We start from the raw sequence: 16,564 nt of genomic DNA, 5'->3' as shown, positions 1-16,564 counted from the left end.
CTTCGGGGCCTAACAAAAATTTGATGGACGTCGCATAACGGATCGTTGATACTGCGTAAAGGATGCGTTTGTATAATGAGAGCCGTGATGACAACCAGTGAATACCTCAATGTGAAAGAGTGAAAAAGAGGCAATTTTAGCTTGTGGAAACAGACAGGTGACAAGAAGTATCCGGCTAGGATGAGCTGTCATTTGGTAAAAGAGTAGCAGATCCTTTGTTTTGCAGGTTGCATTTCATGTGCTTGTAATGGCCAGCTTATGGTAACATTAGGAGATACTGAGTTTCATGTTCAGTTTGGATTTGTTCAGTTACAGCGAGGTATATAGGTTTCTCTAATTTTCCTTTTAGTTAGCTATCTAGTATGCGTCCTGTTCTGAACAATTAGCCTTAAGGTGGGTAGAAGAAGAGCAAGGGGAGAAAATGGAACACGGTCAGACTACTCGGACATGATTGGGGTTGTGTGATAGGACCCTCAGCACATACGTGGATGGGGAAAAGTTAAATTCATGGAACCAGGGGAGTTGGAGATGGAGGTGCCAGAGGAAGGATATTAACAGCTTATGATTCTGGAAGATACTCTTTTTCCTGTCTTTGAAAGCATTTAGGAAAGTACAGGGCTGTGTCCCTTTGAAAATTAAAGAAGTGAGGATTATGGGGATGACAATTCAGAGAAGTCAGTTTGGATGCTAAAAGGATTGGGGATTTGGGAGATTAATGGGCTTGCCTTGCAGTTCATGCCCACGGAGGCCAGAAGATGGCGTGGGATCTCCTGGAACTGGAGCTATTGATGGTTGTTAACTGCAGTGTAGGTGCTGGGAATTGAATTCAAGTCCTGGAAGAGCAGCCAGTAATCATTGACTGTGGACAGAGACTGCTCTTTTGTTCCTGGATGCCCAGACCCGAAATAACCACACAAACTATTAATTACAACATTGCTTGGCTGATAGCTTATGCATATTTCTGACTAACTCTTGCATCTTAAATTAATCCATTTCTACTAACCAGTGTATTGCTACGAGGCTCATGGTTTACCAGTAAGATTCTGACTGGCAATTGGTGTCTTTCTCCTTCAGCAGCTACATGCTGTCTCCTTGACTCCATCTACTCTCTATATATCTCTTCCAGCCTGACTATATTCTGCCCTGCTATAGGCTGAAGCAGCTTCTTTATTAACCAATGGTAATAGAACATATTTATAGCATACAAAGGGGAATCCCACATCATCTCCCCTTTTCTCTCTAAACAAAATTATATATAGCAAAACAGGTATCAAGCAAGAATTACAGTTATGCTGTTCGTATATACTTTATCTTTTATCATAACTAAGTAAAACTATAATTATAACTATTCTTCAACTCCATCAAAGACCCCAGAAGGATATAATATTACCTAAGTAAAAGAAAGTGCATTGTAAGCAACTTCCAAAGTTCTAGAATTGACAGACATCTCGCTGCCTGAACCCACAGTTCTTTTGTATTGTTGGGGCATCCATCTTCAGCCTACTGGCCCATAGTATCTGGCAGACTTTTCCATGAAGAAGGAAATTTCAAAGACAGGTCTGCCTATATTGGCAGTTTGTCAGTCATTTTCCTCTGTGTCCTGCAGAATGTATGGCAGACTCTTTCATGAAGCAGGAACCCCAAAGGACCATCTTACCTTCTTTAGGCAACTTCAGCCGCCATTTTTCTACAGGTCCTGCATATCCAGTTTATATAGCATCAAGCAGTCTAGGAAAGAGCAGTTTCTTGCCCAAATAGCTAACCAACTCCATAAGGAGCCTCTTCAATACCCACCAGTCTTTGAAAGGTTTGAAGAATAACTATCCATCGGAAATATATCTCTGTATATCTAGAAAACCTAGCTAACATGACTTCAAAATTGAATATTATAGATGATTATTATCCGGTATTTCTTAATTATGCATTACATTTTTAAATGAGCTCCAGAAACACAATACCTTAATCAAGAGCAAAAAAATACATATAACAAAATTGACCTTAAATTTGTATCAATAGGGCTGGAGAGATGGCTCAGTGGTCAAGAGCATTGCCTGCTCTTCCAAACATGGTGGCTTACAACCATCTGTAATGAGGTCTAATGCCCTCTCTGGCCTGCAGGCATACATGTAGACAGAATATTGTATACATAATAAATAAATATTTTTAAAAAGTTGATTTTAAAAAATCAATAGACCAAGATCCATACCACTGCAGAGTATTCATCTCTATAGCATATTCCCCTTTAAATGTAAGCAAATATTTATAAACAGTCATTTAGGGTATTTGGGCATTGTTCTTTAGACTACTTCCTGCTGATTTGGGGTGTTGTTATTCAGGTCTTTTAAGGGATATCCTATGTGGTAGGTCCATCTCAGCCAGCAGTCCTGAAGCTGTCATGGATGTTGTACCTTCTGGGCCATTGTTTCAGGGGGTCTTGTTTGATCAAACCATATTAGCCAGTAAGGAATCCACAGTTTTTTATCCTCTGTGGAAACAAAAGCAGAACCTCTTTTCCAAAACATATCCTTAGGCCCAAATTTTGAAGTCAAGATTCCTTTATGTTGGTTTCACTTAGCAGCCCCCAGAATCAAATCTCTCTCTGTACTTAGCTCATTCACAGTCAAAAAATTCAAAGAAAACACAATAATATACATAATCCAGACTCTCTGTGTATCCCATCTTTTTTTAAAATATTTATTTATTATATATACAATATTCTGTCTGTGTGTATGCATGCTGGCCAGAAGAGGGCACCAGACCTCATTACAGATGGTTCTGAGCCACCATGTGGTTGCCAGGAATTGAACTCAGGACCTTTGGAAGAGCAGGCAATGCTCTTCACCTCTGAGCCATCTCTCCAGCCCCTGTGTATCCCATCTTTATGTGGCCTACTTTTATTACTCTATTGCTTTTTCTTTTTTTTAAAGATTTATTTAATATTTATACAGTGTTCTGTTTGTATGCTTGCTAGCCACAAGAGGGCACCAAATCTCATTACAAATGGTTGTGAGCCACCATGTGGTTGCTGGGAATTGAACTCTGGACCTCTGGAAGAACAGTCAGTGCTCTTAACCTCTGAGCCATCTCTATTACTTTTTCTATAAGTTTAATATTTATTATTTTTACTCCTTTGATCTATGACTGTACTCTTTTATATTATAACTGTCTATACACTTTCTCCTCTCTCTCTCTCTTTCTCTTTCTCTCTCAAGACTATGTACATTTATCCAACACTGCGACTCATTTAGGAGGCTTTTCCATCTGAATTTGTCTTTATTGCATGCATATCTGTAATTATTTTTTGACCAAGAATGCTTTTTTCTTTTAAATGCTAAGTGGGTGTGGCTAGGACCAACTCCATGGCCCTGCGTGTTGGCTTCACCCAGTCCAACATGGTGGAGGCATGTTTACTGCCTCAGAGAGCCATACATATTGCTCCAGCTCAAGGGTCACAGTGGGTCTGCTTCACCATTAAGCAATTGTAACACGCTACTCACAGACCCCATTTAAGTGCTCAGCCTCTTGAAAGAATCAGAGCTGTTTGTGCAACCAGTACAAACCAGGAAGCCCGCCCCTAAAGAAGCCGCACAAAAGACCTCTCTTAAAGGAGCCATGATACCCCTGTTCACCACCAGCAAAGTGAGCCATCTAGGGGGGGAAATGTGGCTACCAAGAAGCTGCGCTAAACTCTTGTTTTTTTGTGTCTAGAGTTTTTTATTTTTCCAAGCTCTCTCAGGTTTTCTGTGGATGTAGCTGCCCCACGTGGGTGTGCTAATTTGTAACCAGAGACTGCTCATTCGTTCCAGGCTGCCCAGACCTGAAATAGTCACAGAAACTATATTAATAACAACACTGCTTGGCCAATAGCTTCTGCCTATTTCTAGCTAACTCTTACATCTTAAGTTAACCCGTTTCTATTAATCTGTTTACTGCCATGAGACTTGTGATTTACTGGTAAGGTTCTGACCGGCGACTGGCATCTTTTTCCTTTGGCAGCTGCATGGTGTCTCCTTGACTCCGCCTGCTTCCTCTATATATCTTCTCCAGTCTGGCTATATTTTGCCCTGCTATAGGCCAAAACAGCTTCTTTATTAACCAGTAGTAATAGAACATATTCATAGCATACAGAGGGGAATATCACATCAATTAACCTTTGAGCCTTCTTTCCAGACCTGAACTCAGTGATTTTTAAAAACTCAAATTGTGCCGGGTAATGGTGGTGCATGCCGTTAATCCCAGCACTCAGGAAGCAGAGACAGATGGATCTCTGAGTTTGAGGCCAGCCTGGTCTACAGAGCGAGTTCCAGGACAGTCTCCAAAGCTACAGAAAAACCCTGTCTCGAGAAACCGAGAAAAAGAAAAAAAAGTTCAAATTGTTTTGCTGTGTTTATCTGTTGGAGTCCAGTAAGAAAAGTAGAGGCCACAGAAGGATTTATTCAGCAGGATTTATTATGAATTATTAGTTAAATAACTATAGGAGGAAGAAAAGGTGAAGGGAACGTTGAAGTAATTTAGAAGATGTACTGAGGGAAGCCTTCAGCATGTTGACGTCATCAGGACCTAAATCTTGGGAGAATGTCCCTGTGATACTAGTATTCAAACTCAGGAACCTCCAGATGAGGCCTGGGGCTGGATTTCTGTGTCTGGACATATAGCATGCTTGATTATTGCTCCTGCCTTAGGGATGGCAGTGATGAGGGCTCTGCCCTCACCAGAGACCGGGACCCAGGGTCTTTATAAACGTAAAGGATAATTGGTGGGATGGTAGTCACAGTTACAGACAGATAATGGGGAGAAGTGAGTCCTATTAATTTGCTGTAGAATCCATATCCTGGATTCTTTGGACACAGGGCAGCATATATTTTGATGACTAGAATCCAAGTTCATTGAGAGGGATATGGAATATGGTCATTTGATCATGGCAACAGTAATAGTCTAGACTGTGGTTATCATTTGATTATGTCTCCAGATTTGACATATAATTTAATCTCCACTTTAGCCGTGTGTAAAGCTGGTCCCTCTAGGATGAGAGTGTGATTGTGTATGTGCTGGTATGTTCGCATGAACAGTAAGTACCCTGTTAATCTCATGACCACACCTCTACTCCATGGATCATGCTTGAGACGAGTGTGGCCATTTATCACTGTTAAGGTCACCCATTTTCTTTTCTTTTTTTTTTTTTCTTTTTTTTTCTTTTTTTTTCTTTTTTTTTTTTTGTTTTTTTGTTTTTTTGTTTTTCGAGACAGGGTTTTTCTGCAGCTTTTTTAGAGCCTGTCCTGGAACTAGCTCTTGTAGACCAGGCTGGCCTCGAACTCACAGAGATCCGCCTGCCTCTGCCTCCCGAGTGCTGGGATTAAAGGCGTGCGCCACCACCGCCCGGCTAGGTCACCCATTTTCTGTAGGCATTCATGTTTCATCAAGGAATGTTTGTTTTTCCTCAGAAATTGCTTCATCATGAGAAATCTGAAGTTGTTCCGGACTCTGGAATTTAGGGACATTCCAGCACGAGGGAAACCTCAGTGTTTCTGTCTCCGAACTGAACGGGGAACAGTGATCATCGGCTCAGAATGTGGGCTGATTGAAGTGGACCCTGAGCAAAGAGAAGTAAGTCACCGAGGAAGATGCCAGCTCCTGGCTTGGCCCTGTGCTTGTTCTTCTCCCTGCTAGTCCCTCTCTGTATCCAAAGCAATTGGCGGATTCCTGCGTAGTCGTCCTCTTTGCTTTTTGTAGATGGCTTACTAGATAGAACTTAAATAGGAGCCAACTCAACTCTGTTACTCTTGTAAGACAAGCTGGCAAAGCGTTGACCTTATAGTTGATGTGGGTACCTCACATTTTACCCTGCCTACTGTGAATTTGCGTTATAACAGTGATCAATTCTGAATGCACATGAGTATTGTCCATGGGCCTTTTACATTTTACTTATTTTGTGGTGCTGGGATTTGAAACCCCATACCCCAGACTTGCAGTCTTTTAAGCATGTAGGCTTCTGTCCTAGATGGACTAAAATCCCAGTTCTTATTGCTTGAACTGACTGTGGATATTTCTGAAAATTGTAAGGTGATTTCAATATGTTCCCTTGATTATTTGTTGCTACTCATATGTTTTATTTAGGTGATTTATTGTCTTTGCCCACATTGTAGAAATCTTAGGAAGCTGTATTTAGGGGATTGGGCATGTAGCCCAATGGTAGAGGCCCTGGATTTGATCTCTCCATTGACAAAAAACAAGTGCATAAAGAGTATAGTCATGACCCTGAGAGATGTCTCGTCTCGGAGGTTAAGAGCACTGGCTGCTCTTCCAGAGGACCTGGGTTCAGTTCCCAGCACCCATGTAGCAGTTCACAGTGTAAATCTAGTTCCAGGGGATCTCACACTGTCAAACAGATACACATACAGGCAAAGTCCAGTGTACATTAAATAAATAAATAAATATTTTTAAAAGGGGCATAGCCATTAGCTTTATTTTTTATTGGATATTTTTAAAGAGACCCTATTTTTTTACCATTTGTTTTGCAAAAAAAGAAAAGGTTACATCAGCCATTCTTGTTAAAGACAATAGAGTTGTATCATTTTTGAAATGAAAGTTTGGGTTTTAATCTAGGGAGAGTACTTGGAAAAGTTTTTTGTTATAAAAGAATCATTGGGGCTGCAGAGATATTTAGCGGTCAGGAGTGCTGGCTGCTCTTAAAAGAGGACCCCAGTTTGGTCCCCAGCACCCATGTGGCAGCTTTCAGCATTTACAACTACAATTCCAGGGAGTCTCACTCTCCACTGGCCTCTGAAGGCACCAGGTATACACATGGGACACATGCATTTGGACAAAACACTCATACACGTAAAATAAATGAATCTTATATGTAAAAGAATTATTAGAAACATTTTGTTTCTGGAAATCAGACGGCTCTTGGATGTAGACACTAACCTGCTTACGTGTGTGCTTCTGTGAAAGGTGAAGACTGAAATCTCTCTGGTGGCAGAGCGCTTTCTTCCAGAGGATGGGAGCGGCTGCATTGTGGGCATTCAGGGCTTGCCGGATCAGGAGTCCGTGTGTGTGGCCACTGCCTCTGGGGATGTCATCCTCTGCAACCTCAGCACACGCCAGGTGGGTTAAGGACCAGTGAGGAGGAACTGTCAGGTAGCCTAGCTGAGCTCTTACTCGCTTTGTGTTGCGTCTTTTAATTTATAACCATGGTATTGAAACACTTGAAAATTAAATAGCCTTACCTTAATTTCAGTAGTTAAAAAACAAATTTAGTTAAGTCTACTGCCTGTATTTATCACATAGGACAATTGGGATGTTGCATTTCAAATTAGAACTTAAAAGTTGAATAAAAACTTATTGTGGGGGGGCTGGAGAGATGGCTCAGAGGTTAAGAGCATTGCCTACTCTTCCAAAGGTCCTGAGTTCAATTCCCAGCAACCACATGGTGGCTCACAACCATCTGTAATGAGATCTGGTGCCCTCTTCTGGCCTTTCGAAGGCATACATGCAGACAAAAAACTGAGAATACTGTACACATAATAAATAAATAAATAAATAAATCTAAAAAACTTATTGTGGTATTCTGCCTCCTACCTGAATTTAATACAAGCACTACAGTTCACACTGTTGCATGCATAATATGTATGTATTACTGTACTAATTATCTCGTATAGTAGTGCACTGGAAACAGTGTGAGACTTGAAGGGAGTTAGACTGCAACCTATTCACTCTAGAATAAGTCTCATTTTATGGATTTCCTTCCTTTTTTTCTTCTTCATTCTATTTTGTTTTCCCCATTTTTTCTTTCTTTGTGACAGGGTCTTACTGTGTTTTCCTGACTGGCCTCAAACTCTCAGAATTCCTCTGCCTCTTATGTGCTGGCTTGCCTTTCTTATCTTTTTTTTTTCTAATTTTTTAATTTTTTTATATGTACGAGTGTTTTCCTTGAATGTGTCTGTGCACCACATGCATGTTTGCTGCCTGTGGAGGCCAGAGGAGGCTTCAGATCTCTTGGAACTGGAGTTACAGATGATTGTGAGTTGCTCTGTGGATGCTGGGAATTAAAGCTGGGTCCTCTGGTAAAGCAGCCAGTACTCTTAACCTCTGAACTGTCTTTCGACCCCTTCTCTTAAAAAAAAAAGTTGATTTATTTTTGTGTGTGTAAGGTAGGTGTGTGAGAGGCCGTGCCGTGGTAGGTGTGGAGGTGAAGGCAAGCTTGTGGGAGTCAGTCACTCTTTCCTTGTACCATGCAGTTCTGGGGCTTGAGCTCAGGTTGGCGGCCTTGTGCAAAAAGCACTTTTACCCACTGAGCTTCTTTTCTTACCTTCTTAGTAGTACAATTTCCTGATCTTTTTAAAAAACTTCTTTGAAGTAGGGCATGGTGTCTCATGCCTACAGTCCCAACACTCAGAAAGCTGAGGCAGGTGGATTGCCATTATTTCAACAAGAACAGGAACAATCATAAAAGGATTGCCCCATTAATTTGATATCTCCCCCCTCCCTAGTTTGATTTGGTTTTTTTCAAGGCAGAGTTTCTCTGTGTAGACCTGGCTGTCCTGGAACTCACAGCAGCTGGTCTCCCTCTGCCTCCCGGAGCTGAGCCGCCGAGTGCTGGGTTTGGCGTGAGCTGCCGTGGCTGTCTGCCGTGGCTGTCTGCCGTGGCTGTCAGTTGCCATCTTTTCAGCACTGCTTGTGCCACAGGAGTCGCAGTGTTACTAATAGTGAGGTAACAATTACAGCTTGTAATTACTAATTGCTTGTATTATGCCAAGTCATTTTTGCGTTCTTTAATGCAGTTTATTTATTTTGTTTTTTCAAGACAGGATTTCATTGTGTAGTCCTGACTGTCCTGTGCTTCACTGTGTAGACCAGGTTGGCCTCAGAATCACAGAGATCTTGCTCTTAGATTTACTTTGCTTCCCAAAGACCTTAATAATAACAAGCCTTTCCTAGCGGCATTGTTTTATCTCATTCATGAGACATGTGTCCCTTCTACTCACTATGCTTAATTTTGTGTCCAGTGTCTCAACAGCTGTTCCTGAAGGCACATCTGGTGGATCTTTTCACTTTGGGGTTTTACATTTTGATTGTTTTGGTTGATTCCATAGTAAATCTTTATTCAGGCAATGGTGGTCTAACTATCACATCCCTTTTTGATATTATTCTCTGATGCAGCTGGAATGTGTTGGGAGCGTGGCTAATGGTATCTCTGTCATGAGCTGGAGTCCTGATCAAGAACTGGTGCTTCTTGTCACAGGTAAAGTTTCCACTGGTGCCGAACTGGCCGTGTAAAACTCGCTCCTGATGTCACACAGTCTCCTTAAGTTCGGAAACTTCTTGGAACAGTGGTAGCAGGTTAATGCCAAGTTAATCTATTCTTAAGTCTTATCTCTCTGCTAGCACACCAGTTGTTGTGCAGCTTTATAGCCTTTGGGAGTGAGAAACAGGTTTGAGAGCTGAGGGATCTGCTGCGTTCACAGTGAGGCCATCAGTGTCAGCAGTGTTAACTCTAAACGCGGGAGTGCGCCCAGCGGCTTCCTTCACATTGGTTGATTTTGTATGCATTTTGCAGTTGAGTTTTAACCTTCTTTAAGCCCTTAAGCCCCCACAGATTTTCCTCCTGATTACTCTTTTTCATGGGCCAGTTCCCATTCTTTGAGAAACCTTTACAGGACTCTCCTAGACTCTGCATGAGAATCTTGTCTTTGCTTGCTTTTGGATTCATTTTACTAATAATTAGGGACCTCTATAGTAACCCCAAGGCCATGGGTGTAGGTGCACATGCCACAGAGTGGATGTGGAGGTCACAGGACAACTTGCAGGAGCCAGCTCACCACGTGGGTTTTAGGGATTAAGCTCAGGTTGTCAGGCCTGGGGTAGCATGCTAGTCGAGCCATCCTGCCTGTCTATAAACACCTTTTCACAGCTCTTCTGTGTGCCTGCTTTTCTTTTCCCTTGATATTCGTTATTTCAGAGAAGTTCAATTTATTTCTGCAGAAGTGTCTTGGAATGGTTGATTTATTACAGGAACAAGAATGTTTTTGATTTGTTCCCTAAGGTCAACAGACCCTGATTATGATGACAAGAGCCTTTGAAGTGATCGCAGAGCAGCAGATCCACCAGGAAGATTTTGGTGAAGGTAAGCGTTGCTCTGAAACATGCTCTGACCTGAAGTTCCTCAGTTTTGCTCATTTCCTTATGCGTGATACTTGTCATGTGCCCAAAGAACTTCGGTCATCCCAGTTCATAGCAGACATAAACTCCCTGTCTCTTCAGATCTGAGAGGTGGCTTTCTCAGTATTCTGTGCTTAAGGTTTCCTGGACATTACTTAAACCTTAGGAAAGGCTTAGATGAGAAGTACAGGAAAAGTATTGTTCAAGTTAGAATAAGGAGAGCATATTTGGAGTACAGTTCCATAGACCACAAGAAAGAGGTAGTGTGGGAGAAGGCAGTGTTTTCTCCATGCCAGCTCGATCAGAATCTTCACTTTCCATGTGGCTCTCAGATTTTCTTCTTGCTAATATCTGGCCAAGATCATTTGGCCACTGAGGCTGTGAGAATATTGATGGGTCAGGGAGAGGAGGTACTTGTGACTGTAAGGAGCTCTGGCAGCTGACCTGATTGAAGGAGAACTGTGAGGGACGGTGTCTGAGCCGTTCCCACGTTCTGACTTCACACCTCCCACCTCACCCACTCTAGGGTAGCATTTGGACACGGCTCTTTTCATCCCTTCAGAGTCGGGTGGTGGGGGTGCACATCTTTAATCCTAGCATTCAGGAGAAAGAGGCAGGAGAGTCTCTGTGAGTTACAGGTCAGCCTGGTCCACAGAGTATGTTCCAGGGCATCCAGGCATACACAGAGAAATCCTGTCTTTAAAAACCAAACCAGGGGCTGGAGAGATGGCTCAGTGGTTAAGAGCATTGCCTGCTCTTCCAAAGGTCCTGAGTTCAATTCCCAGCAACCACATGGTGGCTCACAACCATTTGTAATGAAGTCTGGTGCCCTCTTCTGGTCTGAAGACAGAATACTGTATACATAATAAATAAATATTTAAAAAAAAAAAAACCAAACCAAACTAAAACAAAAAAATAACTAGAGGTGCCTTTTAGCTAAATCTTTAGAATCAAATCGAGGAGTGCTGTGAGTGTTAGAATCACCGTTAAGCTGTTCACTCTTCCCTTAGAGCCTATGGCTCAGGTTCAGTGATGATTTGATAGTAAGTATTCGGGGAGCTGTAAGAGAGGAGAAAATGTCACTGGAGATTGAAGGTGGCTAGAGGCTTGAGCTGAGTCTCAGTTACCTTGCGATTGATGTTGATAGACAAGGATTAAGAGTACTAGACCAAAGCGGTTGTTCCCTATGGGCACCAAGCCTTATTCAGGGACCTTGGCAAAGGCAGCATGCTGGGTTGCGAGGACAGGAGTGCAGCGCTAAATGATTTTGGATTTTGGTGGGGCTTATATGCTATGGTCATTTTGTTTGTTTATTTCTAATAAGTCGGCTCTTGGGGTGTGTGTGTTAGAAAGATTACAGACACGGTGACGAGTAGGTTTCTGAGGATGAGTGTGGACCTAGAAGAAGGAATGGATTCAGGAAGAATCTAGTGCTCATTAAGCATATGAGTACAGTTTTTGCAATTGGCTCAGAAACTTTTGGAGTATACATTTGTGTTTTCCTTTTATCCATATCTAACATGAGAAATATCGGCCTGAAAATTGTTATAAATAGACTTTGGATATGTCATAGAAGAGGAGAAGAGTTTGCTGTGACCCCAGATTTTGTGTGATGAGAATAAGAATATCTATCAGTAACAGAGAAGGAAAATGGAGGCCTGCTGGTATGTGGATGTGGATGGTGAATTCTTTCATGGATGTTTTCTGGCTGTGAAGGTTTACCATGCATGTGTAGTACATACATGCAGGGCTCTGACTTCAAGTCAGTGGTGTACAGAGAATCCTCCAATCATCTGACCTTGTTTAGGGAGCAGATACAGACAGTGCTAGAAGAGTCTAGGGCCCTGGTGGAACTCCGGAGTTTCCAGAGTCTTGGATAAGTCTACCTGAGGAACTACATTTGATGACCTGTAGCCCCTTCCACCATCAACACAAAGATTGGTTGGTTGAAAGCTAAACATCAGGATTTCATTCCTAGCTATCGTCTGGATTTATTTGCTCTGTGATTCATGGACATATTTTATAAATTCTTCATAGTTCATTTTGACTAATCATTTGGTCAGACTTCTGACTTGTGTCATGCTTTCCAAGATAAGGGCATCTCACCCTCCCACGATCATTGCTGTGTATCATTGTGAAGCTCGGTTTTTAACATAATGACGGCTGCTCAACATACTGAGTTGTCGGTAACTACCTTCATGAAGAATGAATGAAACGACTTTGATTTGATTTCATCTGCTTACTGCTTGTCTTTTAGGCAAGTTTGTCACTCTCGGATGGGGCAGTAGGGAGACGCAGTTCCAGGGCTCAGAAGGCAGGCAAGCAGCCTTTCCGGTGCAGGTGGTAAGTTTGATAGCTGTTCAGTCCTACCATCCACTGGAGCACTCCATAGCTAAGAGAGTAGTCGTACCAGTATCTCCTGATAGTGCCCTCTGGAAATGAGTTACCCCAGAGAGATACTGTTCTCTTTCTTCCTAGTGTACTGTATCCACTCTCACTTTCTGTTCAGTGGAATACTATAATTTTGTATCATTAATTTTTCTTTCTTAAAGGCCTTTATTTGACTTAAAAGGTACAGCTTTAAGGAAACAGATTTAAAAACCCATTGACTACTCAGAAGCAACGCTCATGGGAATGGTCTGGTATTAGATTGTGTTGCTTTAGCCCTCAGTATTCCCTGCTGGTACTTTGCTGGGCTCAGTGAAATCACTTCATGTTTTCTTGCTTTCTGTAATGAGTTCTGCCACTAATTAAAACATGTTTATTAAGGATTACATATGCTCCACTCTGTGTGAGATATTGAATACATGATAGGAAACAAAACCTGCTATCTGCAGTGGCATGCACACACTATGGGAGAGCACAGACGTTAAGCTGATTGTAATTGTCCTGGATACTTTTATGTCAACTTGACATGAGCTAAAGTCATCTGAGAGGAGGAAGCCTCAACTGAGAAAACGCCTCAATAAGATTGGGCTGTAGGCAAGCCTGTAGAGCATTTTCTTAATTAGTGATTGATGGGCCCAGCCTGTTGTGGGTGGTGACATCCACGGGCTGATGGCCCTGGGTTCTGTAAGAAAGCAGGCTGAGCAAGTCAGTAAGCAGCACCCTCCATGGCCTCTGCATCAGCTCTGCCTCCAGGTTCCTGCCCCGACTTCCTTCAATGCTGAACTGCAGTCTTAAAGTGAAAGCCAGTTTGCTTTGTTTTGGTCATCATATTTCATCATAGCAATAGTAACCCTACTAACCAAGTGTCCTGTATGACACTCAGGAGTGAAAACTGCTCTGAGGGAAAATCGAGCAGAATAGGGAGTGCTGGATATCAGCGGTGGGGCGTGGGGAGCCATGCAGAGCAGGTGCCATTTGATTATGGACCTGGAGGAAGTGAGGGCATGAGCTTGTCACTATCCAGAAAGTCTTCTAGGCAGAGGGACCTAAGAGTACTAAAAACGCTAAGGTTGGTTTTTTTTTTTTTTTTTTTTTTTCTCGAGGGACTAGTAGGAGAAACGTCAGAGAAGTGGTAAGGATGGGCATACTTTGTAGCCCAGTGGTGCCACTTTTGCCTTCACTGCATTTGACATAGGGAACTGTTGGGGGTTTCCATAGCAACAGATTATGGTTCCTCTTCCTTATTGCACTCTGGCTCTTGTGTTCTGTTGACTGAGGGAATCAGGAATGGCTGTGGGGAGCTCCTTTCAGTAGACACTATTGGGGACCAAGGAGGAAATAGGTGGTACGGAGTGTCTTAACTCTGAAACCTTTAGAAGGAACAGCTGTAGGATAGAGATCAGGTGTGGGTGTGAGGAAGCACTACAGACTGCCAGGGTTTGGGCTGGACAGTAGAAGCGTAATCTCTTACAGTTCTTAGGAGCTGTTCCTCTAGGATAGATGGACATCCTTATTCCTCTTTGCATTTCTCTGTCCTTCATATATTTTTAAAGGTTTTTGTTCCTATTGTCTATATGTGTTGTGTGTGTTCATGTGAGTGCAGGAGCCCATAGAAGCCAGAGATGTTGGGTCCTTTGGAGCCAAAGTAACAGGTGGTTGTGAGCCACCCGACAAGGGCTTTGGGAACCAAACTTGGGTCCTCTGGCAGAGGCCTACATACTCTTAATCCCCAAGCCATCTCTGTAGCCCCATCTTTCATTGCTTATAGATAAATTCTTTGTTACACATTTCAGTCTTCAACCTGTTCATGACAATGTTTTTCCTAGGGAGGCACAACACATGTCTACTCACCCCAGAATAGGATCCCATGACAGACTAAAGTACAGATACCACCAAAGTCCAACTGGGTGAACCAGTGAATTTTAAAATGGTTTTTTTAATTTTCATTTTATGTGTATTGGTGTTTTAGCCTGAATGTATATCTTTGTGAGGGTGTCAGATCACTTGGAGCTGGATTTACAGACAGTTGTGAGCTGCCATGTGGGTGCTGGGAATTGAACCTGTGTCCTCTGAAAGCGCAGCCAGTGCTCTTTCACTGAGCCATCTTTCCAGCCCCGAACCAATGAATTACATTGAGTTACATTCTGGATTGTGGGTAAGAGGTTACTTACAGGAGCAGAAAAGACTCAGAGACAGCTGCATTATCAAGGTCCACCCCAGCTTTGCCAGTTCCCAAACGCTGGGGAACCTAGAGTATACTGGACAGCCTACAAGCGGCTCAACAGGCTGGAGAGTGTCCATTCCAAGTGACTCTAGTCTGAACCTTTTCCAGGCAGCTTAGCTGATTTCTGCTTTTCCCAGGAAGCTACTGGCCTAGTCTCAGAGTCTTTGTTGCTTGACTTTGTCTGAGAGAAACCTTCAGCTTTATTGCTGGGAGGGTATTGGAGGAAGGGTCACTTCCTCCTGACCACCTGGCTGGCTTAGACCCAAAATAATCACACAGAAACTGTATTATTTAAATCACTGCTTGGCCCATTAGCTCTAGCTTCTCATTGGCTAAATCTTACATCTTAATTTATCCCATTTCTAGTAATCAGTATTGCCACATGGCTGTGTTTTACCAGCTAAAGTTCCCAGTGTCTGTCTCAGCTGGTGGATCCATGGCTTCTCCCCGACCCTTCTTTCCTCCTCCTATGTTATAGGCCAAGCCAGTTCTTTATTCATTAACCAATAAAAGCAACACATAGACAGAAGGACCTCCACTCCAGGAGGGAGGGGCCTAGTGAATCTTGTCAGTTTCAGGGACTTCCTGAAGCTATTTTGAGTTTTTAACCTTCCTGCTTAAGGAGCTTCCCTGCAAGAAGGAATGCTTCATCTTAGAGAAAACTGCTACACAACAACCTTACACTAGAGGAAGTGTGTGCTTTATGCCAAAGGACAGCATCTTAGTAATACATAGTATAGTCTAGCCAGATCTAATCTGTGGCCGAGCAGAGCTAGCAGTATATTGAAGTGGAGCAACCACTGGGATGTGAGATGTGCCTGGTGCTCACCTTTCTCCCACTCATAGGCTTGGCTACTTCATGGCTGGAGACACAAGTGGCACAGGAGACCCTTCTTCAGCCCGTACTGCCAAGGGCAGAATCGCTGTATCCTGTGTATGCTGCAGTGAATGCTGCTGGTTCTTCTCTACCCATGAAATAGAGCTCTGACTACGTTTTGACAGAAGACTTCTTCCCTTGCCATAGTTTCCTAACCGCTTCCCTCGCTGATTGCATTTAATACCTGTATTTGCGGTACCTCTAATGCCCAAAGAAGGAATGCTGTGGTTATTTTGTTTTTAAATTATTCTTGATTTCTAGGATTAAGAGCCCTTCTAGAAAGGTTCCTAGAGAGTCTCTGAAGCCATTTTCTAGTGTTATTGTCATATAAAAGATGAATATTTGGTGGCCAAGGGTTGTTTGACTTGGGAGCATGGTTCCCCAGTAATACTGGTGTTTCTCTCTTTAGCATGAGTCTGCCCTGCCCTGGGATGACCACAGACCACATATTACCTGGCGTGGGGATGGGCAATTTTTTGCTGTGAGTGTTGTTTGCCCACAAACAGGTATGGAAATAAATTACACTTAAAATTTTTATCTAATTAAGCTTTAGAAAAGTTTTTTTTTCCTTTTGCTTTGAGCAGAATATTGATTACACAGAGTGGGGAAGAGGTGCTGTCTTGGATGGCAGTGGCCTAGGGTTAGAAGAGTGCTTGAGGCCGGCTGGTCCTGCATCACTACCCAGTGCAAACCGAGCGTGTAGGGAAGGTGCATGTGAGAGTTATGCTCTAAGTGTGTGTTTGTTTACTCCACTCCCTTGCAGGGGCTCGGAAGATCAGAGTGTGGAACCGAGAGTTTACTTTGCACTCCACCAGCGAGCCTGTGCCAGGACTGGGGCCCCACCTGGCTTGGAAGTGAGTGTGATAATGAGCTTAGTGTTTTTCCTGATTTCCCTTCCATTTCTTCCTCCTGAATTC

At 42.8% G+C, this 16,564-nt stretch overlaps 1 protein-coding gene across 1 annotated transcript in view; it reads left to right on the top strand.

The window, feature by feature from the left end:
- The window catches only part of Elp1 (elongator acetyltransferase complex subunit 1), a 58,573-nt gene that overhangs the window by 586 nt on the left and 41,423 nt on the right, over positions 1-16,564 (top strand). Inside the window, exons 2-8 of the mRNA XM_038347315.2 lie at positions 5,442-5,604; positions 6,952-7,104; positions 9,160-9,241; positions 10,043-10,123; positions 12,416-12,501; positions 16,057-16,153; positions 16,411-16,501. Coding sequence (XP_038203243.1) covers positions 5,455-5,604; positions 6,952-7,104; positions 9,160-9,241; positions 10,043-10,123; positions 12,416-12,501; positions 16,057-16,153; positions 16,411-16,501 — 740 coding nt within the window. The 5' untranslated portion in view covers positions 5,442-5,454. The remainder of the gene's footprint in view (positions 1-5,441; positions 5,605-6,951; positions 7,105-9,159; positions 9,242-10,042; positions 10,124-12,415; positions 12,502-16,056; positions 16,154-16,410; positions 16,502-16,564) is intronic.

The sequence above is a fragment of the Arvicola amphibius genome, chromosome 11 (genome assembly GCF_903992535.2).
Source record: "Arvicola amphibius chromosome 11, mArvAmp1.2, whole genome shotgun sequence".
In the NCBI taxonomy this organism is placed as follows: Eukaryota; Metazoa; Chordata; class Mammalia; order Rodentia; family Cricetidae; genus Arvicola; species Arvicola amphibius.
The sequence above is the reverse complement of the archived record's forward strand: the minus strand, read 5'-3'. Positions and strand labels throughout refer to the sequence as shown.